We start from the raw sequence: 18870 nt of genomic DNA on the forward strand, positions 1-18870 counted from the left end.
GACACACAGGAACAGGCACAGAGACTTAGACAAAATGAGAAGACGGAGAAATTTATCCCAAATGAAAGAACAGGACAAGGCCAGAGCCAGAGATCTAAGCAAAACAGCTATAAGTAATATGCCTAATGGAGTATTTAAAGTAATGATCATAAAGATACTCACTGAACTTGAGAAAAGAGCAGAAGACATCTGTGAGACCCTTAAAGCAGAGATAAGGAATAACATAGCAGAGAAAAAGGGCTCAATAAATGAAATGAGAAACATGCTTGATGGAATGAATAGCAGGCTGAAAGAAGCAGAGGAACGAATTAATGACCCAGAAGAAAGAATGATGGAAAGTAATCAAGTTGAACAAAAGAAAGAAAAAGAATTATGCCTAGTGAGAACAGACTTAGGGAACTCAGTGGCTCCATCAAGCATAATAACATTTGTATTTTAGCAGTCCCAGAAAAAGAGAGAGAAAAGAGGGAAGAAAACTTATTTGAAGAAGTAATACCTGAAAACTTCCCTACTCTGGGGAAGGAAAAAACATCCAGATCCAGAAAACACAGAAAACCCCCAACAATATCAAGAAAAGCAGATCCAGACCAAGACATATTGTAATTAAATTGGCAAAATATAGTGATAAAGAAAAAAAATTTAAAAAGCATTAAGACAAAAGAAGATAGTAACATGCAAGGGAAACCCCATAAGGCAAGCAGGAGATTTTTTTTAGCAGAAATTTTACAAATCAGAAGGGAGTGGCATGATATATTCAAAGTGCTGATTGTGAAAAATCTGTAGCCAAGAATACTCTATCTAACATTCAGAATAGAAAGAGAGTTAAAGAGCTGCCTAGACAAACAAGAACAAAAGGAGTTCATGACCACTAAACCAGCCCTGCAAGAAATATTAAAGGGGACTCTCTGAGTGGAAGAGACAAAAAATGACAGTATGAGGTAAGAACACAAAAGCAATAACAATGAATATTTCTTTTTCTTTTTTTTAAGATTTTTTATTTATGGGACACCTGGGTGGTTCAGTCAGTTAAGTGTCTGCTTTTGGCTCAGGTCATGATCCTGCAGTCTTGGAATTGAATCCTGCACTGGCCTCCCCGCTCAGCGGGGAGCCTGCTTCTCCCTCTGCCCACTGCTCCCCCTGCTCGTGCACTCTCTCTCTTTCTCAAATAAATAAAATCTTTTAAAAGATTTATTTATTTGGGGCGACTGGGTGGCACAGCGGTTAAGCGTCTGCCTTCGGCTCAGGGCGTGATCCCGGCGTTCTGGGATAGAGCCCCACATCAGGCTCCTCTGCTGGGAGCCTGCTTCTTCCTCTCCCACCACCCGCCCCCCCCGCTTGTGTTCCCTCTCTCGCTGGCTGTCTCTATCTCTGTCAAATAAATAAATAAAATCTTTAAAAAAGAAAAAAAGATTTATTTATTTATTTATTTATTTGAGAGAGAGAAAGAGCACAAGCAGGGAGGAATGGCATAGGGAGAGGGAGAAGCAGGCTCCCCGCTGAGCAGGGAGCCCGATGTGGGGCTCGGTCCCAGGACCGTGGTATCATGACCTGAACCAAAGGCAGACACTTAACCGACTGAGCTACCCAGGTGCCCCTGGACAAAACAGACTTTAAAACAAAGACTGTAACAAGAGACAAAGAAGGGCACTATGTAATCATATGGGGGACAATCCAATACTAACAACTGTTAATATTTATGCACCCAACATAGGAGCACCCAAATATAAAACAGTTAATAACAAACATAAAGGAAATAATCAATAATAATACAATAATAATAGGGGACTTTATAGCCCCACTTACATCAATGGACAGATCATCTAAACAGAAAATCAACAAGAAAACAACGGCTTTGAATGACACACTGGACTAGATGGATTTAATAGCTATATTCAGAATATTCCATTCTATGGGGCGCCTGGGTGGCGCAGTCGTTAGGCATCTGCCTTTGGCCCAGGGCGTGATCCTGGCGTTCTGGGATCGAGCCGCACACCAGACTTCTCTGCTGGAAGCCTGCTTCTTCCTCTCCCACTCCCCCTGCCTGTGTTCCCTCTCTCGCTGGCTGTCTCTCTCTGTCGAATAAATAAATAAAATCTTTAAAAAAAAAAAAAAAGAATATTCCATTCTAAAACATCAGAATACACACTCTTTACAAGTGCACATGGAATATTCTCCAGAACAGAACGCATATTAGGCCACAGAACAGGACTCAACAAATTTAAGATCAAAGTCATATCATGCATCTTTTCTGACCACAATGCTGTGAAACTAGAAGACAACCACAAGAAAAAATCTGCAAAGAGGATTACAATAGCATGCTGCTAAACGATGAATGACTCAACCAGGAAATAAAAGAAGAAATCAAAAAGCACGTGAAAACAAATGAAAATGAAAATGCAATGGTCTAAAACCTCTGAGATGCAGCAAAAGCAGTTCAAAGGGGGAAGTTTATAGCAATACAAGCCTACCTCAAGAAACAAGAAAAATCTCAATTAAACAATCTAACCTTACACCTAAAGGAGCTGAAAAAAGAACAACAAGCAAAAGCTTAAGCCAGCGAAAGGAAGGAAATAATAAAGATTAGCACAGATAAATGATATAGTAACTGAAAAAACAATAGAACAGATCAATGAAACCAGAGGCTGGCTCTTTGCGGGGAAAAAAATCAATAAAATTGATAAGCTTCTAGCCGGACTTATAAAGAAAAAAAGAGAAAGGACTCAAATGAATAAAATCACATATGAGAAAGGAAAAATAACAACCAATACCACAGAAATATAAACAATTATAAGAAACTATTACAAAAAACTATACCCCAACAAATTGGACAACCTAGAAGAAATGGGTAAATTCCTGGAAACATATAACCTCCCAAAACTGAACCAGGAAGAAACAGAAAATTTGAACAGACCAATAACTAGCAAAGACATTGAATCAGTAATCTCATAATTCCCAGCAAACAAGAGCCCAGGACCAGATGTGGCTTTGCAGGTGAAATCTACCAAACACTTAAAGAAGAGTTAATACCTATTCTTCTCAAACTATCACAAAAAATAGAAAAGGAAGGAAAACTTCCAAATTCATCTTATGAGCCAGAAGTACCCTGATACCAAAACCAGATAAAGACACCACTAAAAAAGAGAACTACTGGCCAATATCCCTGATGAACCCAGATGCGGTATCTGTGGGCTTCCAGGGAGCTAGAGCCTAAGACGCATCTCAACCCCGGTAAGCCAGCACATCTACTAAGCGCATAACATTGTATTCCATGCCCACAATGAAACAATGAATTAAATATTTCTCAACATTTTAAATTTTGTCTTCTTTTTTGACATCTCAGTAATGAATTACACTAATATCAGCACTTAGGGGAATACCATGAGGGTTTAGTGAAATCCTCATATTTCATAATTGTGGAGATTTTGTTTATCTCTCTACAAATGACTTTCTTTCCCTCACAGTATTCTCAAGGAACTAATAGATTTAAATGTACTGTGTTGATAACCAAGAACATAACAAATGGAAATGGCTCAGGATTTATGTATCTTTATAAGTTTAGCTGTATCAGCTCCAGCGTAGTTTGTAATCACTGTCGTGTCAACAGCATGTGTAAACTATTAGAAATGGACCTGTGCGGTGGGTTGGAGAGAGAAAAGGAAGTCTACAAGTTTCATTTAACGGAGGCCAACATACCATTTGGTTCTCTTGGGGACAACAAGGTACAATGTAAGTCAATTTCTAGTTTGGCCTCTGCCCCTGGATCATTTCACAGTGGGAGTTACCATATTGGAAATGTGACTACATTGCACAATGAGCAGGGGCCTGCCAGAGGCCATCACTCAGTCAAGCTTCCCCTCAGTTATGGGCTAGGCACGTGATGAATGGGGTAAATGAGAAAGGTTCCCGTAAAGGAAATGTCACTGTTGGCTAGTTCTTTCTTCTGCCCTATAACACAAAGAACATTAGTTAAAAAGAGATAAAACAATCTGTCATTTCCAGGGCACCTACTTCCAAACTGCTTAAAATGCTGGTCAAAGACAACATTCTTAAATCATCCAGAGTTCCTCAAAAGCCAGACAGAGGCATCCATTTCCCCCCACTCGCCCTGACTTTCAAAATTGTAGAAGCAGAGAGCCAAAGAAGCCCTAGCCATCCCATGCTCGTGCTTCCCTCCTGTCATAAAGAAGAGCTGGCCCTCCTGTAGAAGTTAACATTTACCATTCCAGGAGCTGCAGCCTTCACTGAGTCAGGCATCTGAAAAAGCACTAGGAAGCCAGTGTGCAGAGTATGACTGACGCACGAACACACTACCCCACAGAGACAAGCAGGGTGGACAAGAGAGCCCATGTTAGAGAGGGGAGCCTCCAAACGAAACTGAAAGAACAGGAGGGCATGTGTAAATAATGGGGATTTAGGGATGCTGAGTTAGATAACCCCAAGTCTGAGAGGACAACGTGATGGATAAACTGAACTTTTTTTTTCAAGTATGGTGGGGCCAATAATAAAATTTAAAGGCAATGTTAGAGATTACATGGCCCGGTCCCTCATTTTAGATATTAGGAATCAGAGCTGAAAGCACTCACATTGTTCATCGCCCCAAACCCAAGACCACAATCTAGACCTTCTGATTCAGGATCCAACATTCTTTCCGGTAATGCTGCACCAATTAATGTAAAGGGTATCACTTTCAAAGTCAGACAGGGTTAGGAGGATTCAAATTCAGGTTCTCCCACTGACTAGTCCTGGACTTCTGACCATGTCACAGTCTCTGGGAACCTCATGTTTTTATCACCTGTAAAATGGTGACAAATCTATTACTTAGCTTATATTTCTACATTCATGCTTTATAATACTAATGTTAAATACCTAGAACAAAGGTTGGCACATAGTAGGGATTTGATTAAATTTAGGTACTATTGTTTTTCAATCATAGGTGGCTATGTAAGAAATGTTTGTGCATCATTCTATGTGGCCAAGCACTTCACTAGGTACTTTCAAAGACAGAGAGGGAAAAAAAAAATCATTGCTCTCTCCAAGGTGCCTACAATCAGCATATTCCTAAACAGGACTTTGACAGTATGATAAGAGGAAGGAAACCATTAGAAGAACTTAACTTGAACTTAAGGAAGTAGATTATACATTGAGATCAGATTATATGAATCAACGCAGAACAGTATTCAAAAGAACCTTGACCCTAGGAATCTCGGAGCATTCCTTATTTGTACCATGGGAGAATGAGTTTTATCATGTGCTTTAAAAGGGCAGGTCTGAAATACATTTCTACCCAATAGTCACAAACTTAGGCAATGGCAAGCCCAAGAAAAAATTTCTCAGATAACTGAAAACCTGTAAAGGTAAGGTGCTGTCTTTTCAAAAATGAAGTCAATCACACCAAACTATCCAAAAAATGACAAATGAACCAGATGATGCCAAGCGCCACAAAGTGATCATAAACCCTCAGAGCAGAGTTTGCTAAAGGAAGCACACACTTGGACAGAATGTGCTGTGGTCACATTATAAATGACATAAAATAGTGAAGTCATAAAAAATATTGATCTGCTACTACTCTCCTGGAGATCTGAGTCAGCCAAATGCTCTCAGTTTATGTAGAAGGTGTCTACATAGATGCTAGGAATGGATTTCATTCAAAGCATCAATAAATCTTTACTGTTGACTATAAGGGGAGTACGCATGTGAGTTGCTACACATTTTGAAAAGCCGGTTCCAGGACTAAGCTCTGGGGCCGTTCTATAGTGCAGTGCTCCATACCTACTGACTGCAGAGCATGCATGAGATTACAAACTCGAGACTGCCCCCCACTTACAAGCCTTGGGACTCTGGACTAGAAAGGTCAACCTCAAATCACTTTAGGTGGTAAGGTTTCCATTTGGCTGGTGGGGGAACTGAAGAATTAAGTGACTTCTTTACAAATCTATACCCAAAACAATAGACAGCTGGGGTGCCTGGGTGGTGCAGTCGGTTGAGCAACCAATTCTTGGTTTTGGCTCAAGTCCTGATCTCAGTGTTATGGGATTGAGCCCCACGTCGGGCTCCATGCTGAGCATGGAGTCTGCCTGAGATTCTCTCTCCCTCTCCCTCTCCCTCTGGCTCTCCTGTTCAGGCTCACCCTCATTCTCTCTCAAATAAATAAATAAATCTTAAAAAAAAATAGGCAGCTGATTTTAGGTTCTGTTTATTAAATCATGCCATTTCTTTAAAGTCTGTGAAAACAAACAAAAAACTAATGGTGATACATGTCAATTCTTGTATATAGTGACGGAATGAATCACTTGTCCTGTGTACGTTAAGCATGAAATCCTTTTTATCCTAGAAGGGCATGCTGAAGAAGTCCTGAAACACACCTGACTTCTCTATGACATGTAAGTGGAGAAAGGAAACCTAATGGACGAGAGCTGCTGATGGAAATCACATATAAGGAAATGAACGTCAAAGTAACAGCTCTGTCACCCACTGTCCTCTACTAGTCCTGTGACAACAGATGTGGCCGTTTCTTTGTGGAATAACGAGTGGAGATGGTGTTCAGTGAGCACACACAAGCATGGCCAGGCTGGGTCACCGTCTGTTTTATGAACTGCATTTGTTCTGACTGGTTGGTATTGCTGCCAGTCTAGTTATCTTCAACTCCCAGAGAATGGGGGTTAATTAAAGCAGAAAGGGGCCAGGTAGCAGAAATGGCCTAGAGTGGTTGGGACAGTGGCAAACTGGAGAACACATATCCCAGTTGAAGTAGATACCTACTCACTCAACCCCAGCTGGTTGAAGTCAGACAGGAAAATAAGCCCACTGTTGCCAGATTTTCTAATTTTTTTTAGGAACAGCTAGAAACTCCCCCATTTTTTAAAAATATGTATTCCTAATTCAATCTTTAAAATGCTGTGTTTGCCCAAAAACATTTCGCTAGTTTGGATCAGGGATAAGAGCTACCAGATTCCTATTGAAGGTTCTCAGGCTGTGATTGCTGGAAATAGTTCCAAACTACAGGTAAGTGCATAGATCGGATGCACCGCCCCCATCCTGATGGCAGTAGTGTGTCATGGCCACAGGGTTTCAGCAATTTTGTATGAATCATAAATACAGTACAAAAAGAATTTAAGTTCACTAAAAGCTTCCAAAGAACAGATAATTCTTTCACAGACAAAGAAAACTTAAGATACAATTAGGAACATTTTTTTGCCTTTACTATTGTCAATCATATCTTGATTTTATTTTAACCGGGGATCATGGTTGCAATATACTTTTCCCCCTTCCATTTACTCTTCTCTTTTCCTTCTCCAACCTCTCCTTAGTTTGAGATGTAAGATCATAGGGCTTTTGTGGAGATGACACAAGATAACATACGTAATATACTTAGAACAATGCAAGCAGAGTAAGAACTCGAAAACAGTAAGAGCCTGCTGTTACCGTGAATATTATTTAGCTATCAAAGCCCTCACAGGGCTGGTCTAAAACCTGGGGAAGCCAGTGTTAACTTACAACTGAGCTCTTAACACAAAAGTTCTGCTCACAGAATCACTTCTGTGCCTACCCTCTTTAGCAATCTGTTTCTTAAATTAGTCCCTATTTCACTTCCTCTGAGACAGCTAAGAATCTTTTGCACACCAAAACGAAAGAGAAGAGAGGTCTCTGTAGAGCATTTTGCAATAAAAGAGCTAAGGGCCTCCACCTCTCTTTTCCCCTCTAGGAGACAGAGATACTTTTCCTTTTTTGTTTATTTGTTTGTTTCTTTGAGAAATGGACTCATTCTCCCTTCCAAATTGCTAAAAACAAGCTGAATTTATACACCACCTGATCTATTTAATAATCTTTTTTGCTATCTGCAATGGCAAATAATCCTATAATCCAATACAGTGTCTCAATTATTTTAAAAAGCACATTATCACTTATTGGAAAGAAGAATATTTGATCCACAAATTCATTAAATTAGCAAGTGATAAGTTAGCACTGAAAAAACATCAAGTTTTATTTAAATTTTGCTATTGTCCTTTAAGGTATGGGTCAACCCAGCCATCAGTAAACTAGAATCAGTGTCTGATTCAATATTTAGTTATTTGAAATTAAAACTCTACAACTTCCTGTCATAGGCACTGCAAGCAAAGACCAAACATTAAGGGAAGGACAATTAGATAGTGGGAGGAAGTAAATAAGAGCTTAGTCTTTCTGGGATCAAGTCAGCAATTTCCAAGCATTCCTTGGGGATAGAGAATGGATGGCTCAGTACAACTCTGGCTCCTACTAGGGCCACTTCCCTAAGTGCCTTGATCTGTATGACATCGTATTGTGGGGTCTGTCCCAAGATGGATGGATACAAATGAATGAATGGGAGTAAGCCAAACAAAATAGTTTACAGTGTGCATAGGAAAAATAGGTTTTTAAAGACTTCTTACAAAGAATAAAAATCTAAATGCTCTATCTTGTTTCCTGCTTTTCAAATAAAACCAGTATTTTCTCCAAGGTTATCATTCTCCCAGTAAAACGCACTTGCATTTCTTAAAAATAGGAATTGAATTATATTAAAAATGGAGTTCAGGTCTTCCCTACCCAGGATAAATGCAGTGCCCACTGGCAGGTATCAGCTGCAGATGCTAAGTAAATACGGCAACAAAGGGGGAATATTTACTTCGGCACATGAGAAAACGAAGTAACAGTCTCATATAACCGTTTGGTAGAATCAAAGAGATATACCTGTAGGTTTTCAATTTCTTCTTTGTGTTCCCTCTTCAAGTGTAAAATAGCAGCTTGGTATTCTGTAAGATCACAAAAGAAGCCAATTACAAAGAAGCACAAAATTATGCACAAAATTCAAGTGAGCATCTCCAAGGTGTCAGAGTGCCTCCTACAAGTAAACTAAATCAATAAATGCCGAGGTTTGACATTGACCTGACCAAGGATGTTGAAAATTGGGACAAGACAGGACAAGTAGCTCAGGATAGAGGGAAATTTCCTTCCATTTGGCAAACACTGAATTATGAGAGGCCCCAAATTAAACAGATAGGATAGGGTTAAAAAAAAAAAAGCATTGGGGCGCCTGGGTGGCAGAGCGGTTAAGCGTCTGCCTTTCGGCTCAGGGCGTGATCCCGGCGTTATGGGATCGAGCCCCACGTCAGGCTCCTCTGCTATGAGCCTGCTTCTTCCTCTCCCTCTCCCCCTGCTTGTGTTCCCTCTCTCGCTGGCTGTCTCTATCTCTGTCGAATAAATAAATAAAAAATCTTTAAAAAAAAAAAAAAAAAGCATGATGAGTGTTCCAGATAAAGACTGGGTCAGGTGTTTGTCTTTAAGGAGGGGTTGAAAGCTCAGGCAGCACTGAGAACAAATACAGACCTGTTAAGAGCAGACACACAGAAAGTAAAACTTTGTGTGTGTGTGTGTGTGTGTGTGTGTGTGTGTATACAACGTATATATAATAAAGATCAGAGAACTTTACTTTTAACTGCTTAAAAAAATCTCCATTTGAATGCAAGGCTAAGCATGCACCCAGGGCCGATTTTAATCTTGAGATCACTTTAGAAAGTCAAGACCATTTGTCATTTGGATGAGATAATCTAGGGTGCGTTGAGGTTGAAAGGAGGACAAAAATAAATTTCTGATCCAATTTTAGCCAGGGTCTAATAATGTTTATTCCAACAAAAAGTCCCAAGAGTACACAAGAACTCCAGCCAACAATGAAAATGACCAGCCCGCTGGCTAAGCGTGAAGCAGCTCAGACAACTTTACTTCCAGCAGGATAGCTAAGTATGTGGGCTTTACAGAACTACACAGACTGGAGGACCACAAAGCAAAATGCTATGGAAAAACATTTTTGTGGGATAAGTTGTTTTCTTAACAATGTGTTTGGGACTGTGAGTGTGAGTACTAAAGAAGGAGATGCCATTATAAAAAATATATGAAAGGATAGACTACCGCTTCAAGTGGATTTCAGAAATCAGGCATGAAAACTCAGGTGTCAATTCAAAAATGGATGAGGGAAAGCTTTGGTAAAGCTGCAACAGGACAGGAGTGGTGCTGTTATTATAAATGGTCACACTGTTGTTCTTATGGGGAATGTTACACTAAGCTGTGAATCTGTCAGCAAGTTCTGTGCATTTTACATCCAAACCATACCTTGAATCAAACCACTTCTCACCATCCCCACACTCACCAACCACCACTATGGTCCAAACCACCACAGTCTTCTCCTGGACCTCTACAATAACGTAGAAAGGTCACCTGCTTTGACTCTTACCACCACCCGCATACCCATTCTTCTCACAGCAGTCTGAATAATCTAGTAAAGGCATGAACCAGATTATGTCTCATCCCAGGCTTTCCAATGCACTTAGAGTGAAATCCCAACTTGTTCCTGCAGCCCATAACAGCCTTCACAACCTGGCTTCTACATACCTCTCCCTGTCTTTGCTTGTTCACTACAGACTAGGCACTCTGCCTTTCTTGCTATTCCTTGAACTTGTCAAGTTTTTTTCTACCTTAAAATCTTTACTGATATTGGAGGCAATGATATGGATTGTATTTGTTGAGCATTTACTATATATCAGGCATTATTTAAGTACTTCATATATATTGACTCCTTTTTCCTCCCACAATAACCCTATCATGTAGGTACATTATCCTCATTAATGATGAAGTTGGTGCATTAAGAAGTTAAGCAGCTTTCTTATTGTGGTATATCTATAGAATGGAATACTACTCAGAAATACTCAGGAATTACTATTGATACATACATCAACATAAATCAATCTCAAAGACATTAAGCAGAGTGAAACAGTCTCAGAAGCCTAATTATTGTTTAATTCCATTTATATGACATTTTGGAAAAGATAAAAACCATAGGGATAAAAACAGATCAGAGCAGCTGTGGCCAGAGGTTGGGGGGGGGCTAGTATTTGACTACAAGGGGGTAGCACACAAAGGAATTTTGGGGATGATGTAACCTTTCTCTATCCTGATTACTGTGGAGGTTACATGAATTTGCATATGAGTTAAAACTCATGGAACTATGCACCAAAAAGTCAATTTTATAGTATGTTAATTTTTTTTTAAATCTACATCAAATATTTTACTTTTTTTTTTTTAAAGATTTTATTTATTTATTCGACAGAGATAGACAGCCAGCGAGAGAGGGAACACAAGCAGGGGGAGTGGGAGAGGAAGAAGCAGGCTCATAGCAGAAGAGCCTGATGTGGCTCGATCCCACAACGCCGGGATCACGCCCTGAGCCGAAGGCAGACGCTTAACCGCTGTGCCACCCAGGTGCCCCCAAATATTTTACTTTTAAATCTTTTCCCTAGGAGACTCAGCCTAACTCAAGAACACCTGTTACTACTATTTCTAGTCATTATTCTCCTAAGGGTACTACAGGATGCAATAAGGTAAGAAAAAAGAAAACATGGGTGCACACACACCTTTATACATAAAAATAAAGGAAAAAATTAAGCTATTATTCACTATGAGTATGTATTTAGAAAAATCCAAAAGACTGCCTGCAGATAACATATTGGAATATATGAGTTCAGTAAAGGTGCTGGATACAAAATCAGTATACAAAAATCCTGATACCAGCAACAGTTTCAAAAAAGAAAACTTAACATTCACAGTACCCCTCAAAACACAAAGTACTTAGAAAAACCTCATAAATTTTTTTTAAAGATTTTATTTATTTATTTATTTGACACAGAGAGAGACAGCCAGCAAGAGAGGGAACACAAGCAGGGGGAGTGGGAGAGGAAGAAGCAGGCTCTCAGCGGAGGAGCCTGATGTGGGGCTCGATCCCAGAACACCGGGATCACACCCTGAGCCGAAGGCAGACGCTTAACGACTGCACCATCCAGGTGCCCCAAAACCTCATAAATTTTTAAGACCTCATGAGAAAACAGAAACATTACATTGAAATGTATTGCCAAGAAAGAAACAGAGAGTAAGCCATGTTTATGATAAGACTCAATATTGAGGAGATGTTAATTTTCCCAAGTTGATGTATTGATTCAGTGCAATCCTGTTAAACATTTATAAGGGTTTGGGGGTTTTTTTGAAAAAGGAGTTCATTCTAAAATGTATATTGAAGCACAGATGTGCAAAAAGCCAATAAGAGACAAGAAGCTTGAAAATATAAAGACAACTTGCCTTACCATTTAATAAGAATTATTTTTAATGTTCACAACATAATTAAAATAGCATAGTGCTGAAAGAGGGATAACAGATAATAGAATAAAAGGCCCAGAAAGACACAGTGAATTCATGGTCAATTTATAGGACAGAAGTATCATGGAAGATCTTTGTTTACATTAAGAATGGCTTTTCGAATAATTATTGATCGGGAAATGTGGATATGCATATGGAAAAACGAAAACTGGATCGCAACTTTATACCAAATAATAACTTATTTTAAGTGTATTAAAAGCTAAATTGTAAAGAGCAAAACTACAAATGTTTAATAAGACAGCATAATATTTTTATAATTTCAGATTAAAAACTCAAAAAGATTTCAAAAGCATTACATATAAAGTAAAGAAAACTAAAAAATTCGACTACATTAAAATAAAGAACTTCTTTTCAACAAAATATGCCATAAAAAGAGGGAAAAGACAAGGCCACAGATTGTGAAAATACACTTAAATAATCAAAGATCATGTGTGTGCACGCATGCGCGTGTATTTCCTATAAAACTACAGAAAATGAAAAATGGGTAAAAAAAATGTCAATAGGCACTCTAAAAAAACAACATACAAGTAACAATTATATTCAAAGGTGCTCATTCTTATTAGTAATCAGGAATATTGAAAGTGTGACAAAACTGAGTGCTGGTGAAGATGTGGAACAATGGAATGTTCACATAATTATGGCAGGAGTGCAAACTGGCACAATCACTATGAAAAGTGTTGCATTTTCTGGTAAAAGTTGAAGCTACTCATACCTCCCTACCCAGCAATCCTTATCCTGGTTACACATAAAGGAAAAAAATGATGAAAGCAAATAGTAACAAAAGTGAGGATAATGGTGGGATCCAGGAGGAGACAAATTGCATTGGGTTATGATTCAGCAAGGTGGCATCATATGAGTGTTCAATGAAAAATTATTCTTTAACTTCTATGTGTTTTATGTCATTCTCTTTGTGTATACCTAACATTGAAATGTAAGGAAAAAAAGAATAATCAAAAATCAATTCCAGGGGCGCCTGGGTGGCCTAGTTGGTTAAACATCTGCATTTGGCTCAGGTCATGATCCCAGGGTCCTGGGATCGAGCCCCACATTGGGCTCCCTGCTCAGCTGGGAGCCTGCTTCTCCCTCTCCCTCACCTGCTGCTCCCCCCGCTTGTGTTCTCTCCCTCTCTCTCTGACAAATAAAATCTTAAAAAAAAAATCAATACAGGCCTTTACAAAGCAGGCAAATTGTAGCTAACCCAACCTTCTTACAAAACTGATACCCCCTGGAAATAACATCTACATTCTAAATAGAAATTACACATAGAATAAATTTTGAAATGATTCATTTTGTGTAAATTGTACCTGTAAGGGTGTGACAGATAGAGTTATGACTAATTTACAGATTGATGAAGGAGACCATTGCAAAGCTAACACCCAGCACATCATGATTCATCTCTTCTTCAAATATTTTTGCCCATGGTCCCAGTGTAACAAAGGACACACCCCCATAACTGAGAAGGATGACAAGATGGAATCTGCGGGCAACATGTAGAAGGGAGAAGTTAATGCCTTCCCTGGTGGAACGCTCATGCTATGGGTTCACAGAGAATGCTAAGAGAATATAAAGGCTCAGAATAGTGATTCTAAGCTAGGTTGGTGGTTTCCAAATAGGTCTTATTAGTGGCAGTCCCCTCCCTTCATGTTTTCTAAGTTTGCAAATGCAAGAGGAGAGCCCCTGTCTCTTGAAGGTGTGAGTGGTGAGGCAGAGGTCTCAACACTAAGGTTGTTTTCGTTTGTTAAAAAAAGAATTTCACCCTGGTATTCAGTAGCTTTGGGAATAATGCATGAAAGGGAGAAATCAAGATTTTGAGTATCAGGGCGTGAAAAGGGCAGACCACTTTGAAGCTACATTAACCCCAAAGGAAATTAACAAAGAAATTCAATTAATCTAGCCCCCAGAAAAGAAACTTCGAGAATACCTTTTAAGAAAATAACATATTATATGAAAAGACAGAAATAGGAAAAGTATCCTGACCGGCAGGATTCAGCATTTTGGGAAAAAATATGTAAGGACTTCCCTTCCTCAAAATAAAACTCTTTCTAGTCAAGTGCTTAATCTAATTGGTACATATCCCTTTTGTAGCATTATTTATTTATTTTTTTTAATCAGCTCACAACAACAAAAGGGCGTTTCTGCCAGGTATCGTTAGAGCCTGTGTCTTCCGATTCACCAAGAGCAAAGCTGAAGGTGGTCTTACTAATGGGGAGCCATGTAGTGACCGGAGCTACAGTTCGCACCGAGTTTCTCCTAATTATATACGGATACAGGTAACACTGAGTGCTCTTTCTCGGGAACTGTTCTCAGCACCCTACAAAGATTAGTATTTGCCATCCTCACATCAACTTACAAGGTGGATCCTGCGTCATCCCAACATCCACTTTACAGATAAGGAAACCAAGGTACACAGGTTGAACAACTTGCCCCAAAACACACGCTGGTAAGTGCCAACAAATTCACTCAGGCCCAAAGAACCTGTGATTTTTACCCTGTAGATTTTGTTGTTCGCTACTGCTGTTCCTATGGTTGAGTAAACTACAGGTATAATCCACACTCAAAGTTCCTAAGCACATCAAGGTTGCTGGCTTCACCCAATCACTCGAACCATTAGTAAACTCAGTAAATCCTTTCCATAACTCTTTAAAAGGGGTCTGGGGTATTATTAATCCCAGGGAGGTTCCATGAGCCTGCGGTTAACATGAACAGTGTGAGTTACAATGGCTGGTCCCATCAAGTTATGTGACTATGATTCATCTATTTTCTCGATGGGGACTTCCAGAACTACAGTCACCAGTTTGTGGTTGTGCCTGGTTTTCATTTATACTCTCTCACATGTATCCAAGTCCCTCCCTTCCCCTACACACACACACACACACACACACAAACACACACACACTCACCCCACTGGCAGAAATGGGTTATGCACACACATGGGGAATTAGAGAATTCCTGATTTCCCTAATGGATGAGAACCATGGCTCTCCTCCTGCTCACAGATTCTAATTTGCACTGCCTTTGCCTTTCATTGGCTTTACCCATTGCCTCACGTTGCTACACACAGGTTTAAGCACATATCTTCAATCTTAAAGGCCAAGGGTCCTTCCTCTGAATTATACTTGGAGAATAGTCAGTCAGTGTGCCCAAAGCTTTGCACACACATCAGTATGGTCATTTCTTTCTTTCTTTTTTTTTTTTTTTTGGTAACAGCTGAACTTTAACAGTTGAATATTTATTTTAATGTATGTTAGGGGGAAAAATCAAACTAGCACATAAAACCCATGACCTCATGAATATTACTGTTATAAGATAACTGTTCATTGAAGTTTAAGTCCCTGGAACTAAAGATCACCTGGAACTTCTTAGAAATGCTAATTCCAGACCCACCCTAGACTTAATAAGAAACTTGGATGCTCTAATAAGGCTCCCAAGTGATTATGATGCATTCTAAAGTTTGAGAACCAGTGCTTTTGAAGTTAAGGTTACTTTTATTCATGCAAAAAGCCCCGCACAACCCAAAAAAGTTAAAAAGTTTTAAAATAGTAAGAATGTATAAATATATGCTCCAAATCATGAAGCTGGTACATAAGAGATGTCATTTGGGAAAACATAGTAATTACTGACAAATGAATATACATTCAAACAAAGTTATCCATGAACAAATGCAGAAACTTTCTCCAACTACCTCTAATATTAATGAAAATGGTGCTGGTCATAGAAGGCAAAATAACAAGACAGTTCACTTCAATGCCTAAGAATAAAATCAAATTTGAGCTCTCATTTATTTATTTTATTTTTTAAAGATTTATTTTATTTCTTTGAGAGAGAGAGAGTGAACAAGTGGCAGGAGGGGTAGAGGGAGAGAAAGAATCTCAAGCAGACTTCAAATTGAGCGCAGAGTCCAACATGGGGCTCGACTTACAGCCCTGAAATCATGACCCTAGCCGAAATCGAGAGTCGGACACTTAATGGACTGAGCCACCCAGGTGCCCCTGAGCTCTCATATTTAATATGCTTAAGAGGGTGAAGCATATGGCCTGCTCTTGGTACACAGTAGGTCCTCGCAGGTGCCTATAAACAATGCGGTAATTGTACAGTTTGGGAAAGGGATAGCTGCCTTGGTATCCATTAGCAACAATCGAGGAAGATTCAAAGTCAGTGAAGTCCAGAGAAAAAGTGGGGTATAATCAAAGTCAACAGCTGCCAGCAGGTCTGTCACCTGAAATGTCAACACAGCACTTCTGTATCAGTGGGCTTTCAACAATCACAGCACAAGCATATAAGGAGCCCAACCATGTTTTTTGATGTTGGACTCTGATAGTACCTGTCCCTCTTCCCCTCTGCTCCACATCTGGACAATTTAAATACAAACCCTTTGACACTAAGCAGGAAATTAGAACTCCACAAGCCACTGCCCACAAGTGGGGACCCTCAGCCCAACCTTATCCCCTAAACACCGTAAAACCCAAGCCAGTCTCCTTCCTTTCCTCTTTCAAGGCATTTTCCAGGCAGTTTCAGAGGTCCGCCCTGCTCTCCCCAGAAATCTCCTTATTTTAGTAAATAAACCTTTTCAGGCCCCTTTTGTGTGTGGTGTTCCTGTGTAGTCATCAATCTTAGCATCTGAATCTAACTTGGATAGAGACCCATCCTGTCTCTTCAAAAAGGATGAGGCCAGGGGCGCCTGGATGGCTCAGTTGGTTAAGGGTCTGCCTTCGGCTCAGGTCATGATCCCAGGGTCTGGGGCTCCCTGCTCAGTGGGGAGTCTGCCTCTGCCCCTCCCCTCCACTCATGCTCTCTCTCTAGCTCTCTCTCAAATAAATAAATAAATAAATAAATAAATAAATAAATAAATAAATAAAAATCTTTTTAAAAAGGGATGAGGCCATGTAGAAGTTATATGAATAATCAATGAATGTAGCTATTATTTTGTTCTATATATGTATAAAAAGGAGATGATTAGTTTCCATTATCAGAAAAATACACGATTGGAAAACAACTGGCAGAAATCCCGTGAGTTTAGGACTTATCTTTCAATCTCTCTCCTTGGTTAAGAACATTAAGGATTTTCTCAGGCAGAAAGAGAAAGATGTCAGTATTAAAAAATGGGGGAAATACACCAACTCTCCAAGCCTACCCGTTTCTCGCTAAACCCAGTAGCTCTTACATTCATGTGTTTCCTAGCTGCACAAGCCAGGCACTGTACTAGGCAGTGGGTATAGGACAATGAACAGCACGCATTTCCACCTTGCTCCTCAAGGTGCGCCTCTTTGAAATGTCTTAGAAGCTCCTTGCACTTACACTTGAAGTATTAACACATTAAACTTCTGTTTTCTTAAAAAGGATTTGACTTCATTCAATTATTTGACATGGGGTTGTCAAAGGCTGGAACACTGCTCAGCAAATACTCATCCTCCATTTCCACCTCCCCTTCCTGCTTGGGGTCCAGAGTACCTCCTTGGACTTTTGGCTTTGGCTAGTGCAATGCGAATGGACACAATATAAGGAAAGGATTTAAATTTGCTTGCACTCAGTTTGGCTTGCCTCTTTCACTCCTACTCTTTTGCAAAACAAAGAATGTACCCTAAGTAGCCACTGCTCGGTCAGCCAGGGGTCCCCGGTGTAGACCTATGCCCTAGCGAGGATTGACAGCCAAGTCTGTCTGCGCACAGTGTGAAACAGCCCAGCCGGGCTCAACTGAACCACAGATGACCTTGACACCTATGCAAAGAAATGCTTGTTAGTGAAAACTACTAGGTTTTAGCGTGGTTTGTTACACAGCATTATTGCAGTAATAGCTGATAAATATGCTAAGTTTCCAGCCAAGTTTACGATGTGGAGATTCATCCATTTTAGAGACTTTAAATAACTGGGACGGAGTCTCACTCACCAGTACAGACAGAAAAGGGCTTAGGGGAAGAGGCTAAATTGGAAGGGGGCAGGGATGATCAAGGTATGTGTATCCTTTAATACTCAGCAATTGAGTCTTCATGTCCTGAGGTGATGGTATAAAATAGGTACAAAGGTCAGCAAATTCATGGCTATGTGTCTTTGACTTGACCCAGATGCCCAAGGTAAATATGCAGGGCCAGGCCCCACGTGACAAACAGCTTACCATGGGACATCCATTAAATGAAATTCTAGCTGTCCATGCTGGGTAACTAGCCTTTTTGTGGGATCCTTGTCTGTCACCCTTATTTTCTATCCTGTTAAAGGAGAGATGCTAAATGGTTTAGAATTCCGGAAACATAAGCTCCCTAAGACTTATATTATCCGTGTAGCATTTAAAAGCCAAGTAACAAATCTACAGAGGCACACACTTGTCAGAATAAAATTTAGGCTATGGCTGAAGTACCTGATGATTACCATTAGGTGGCAGTCACAATACTTCATATTTAAACTTGAACCTTCCTACCAGTGACATAGGAACACCTGAAGGGCTCCTTAGCCGTGGGGAGGTGGGGACAGAGGAGGGTGGACCAGAGCTATGAAATGAACACTTTATTATGAAAGATGGACTAGTGTGGATATGGTAATGACAGGAGAAAAATCGGAACAAGTAAGGGTATTTCCAACCATGTTTCCAAAAAGTTAAGTGACCCAATAGACCTCCAGGTGTTACAAGTTCACATTTTTTTAGTCCCCCCTAAGCCTGCTTAATAA

At 39.8% G+C, this 18870-nt stretch overlaps 1 protein-coding gene across 8 annotated transcripts in view; it reads right to left on the reverse strand.

The window, feature by feature from the left end:
- The window catches only part of FMN1 (formin 1), a 412618-nt gene that overhangs the window by 229624 nt on the left and 164124 nt on the right, over nucleotides 1-18870 (reverse strand). For 7 of the 8 annotated variants that reach the window (XM_034661208.1, XM_034661207.1, XM_034661209.1 and 4 more), the window contains one exon: nucleotides 8704-8765. The exons of the other annotated variant lie outside the window; for it this stretch is intronic. In XM_034661208.1, the coding sequence (XP_034517099.1) occupies nucleotides 8704-8765 (62 nt within the window). The remainder of the gene's footprint in view (nucleotides 1-8703; nucleotides 8766-18870) is intronic. 8 annotated transcript variants of the gene reach the window in all.

The sequence above is a fragment of the Ailuropoda melanoleuca genome, chromosome 5 (assembly GCF_002007445.2).
Source record: "Ailuropoda melanoleuca isolate Jingjing chromosome 5, ASM200744v2, whole genome shotgun sequence".
NCBI lineage: Eukaryota > Metazoa > Chordata > Mammalia > Carnivora > Ursidae > Ailuropoda > Ailuropoda melanoleuca.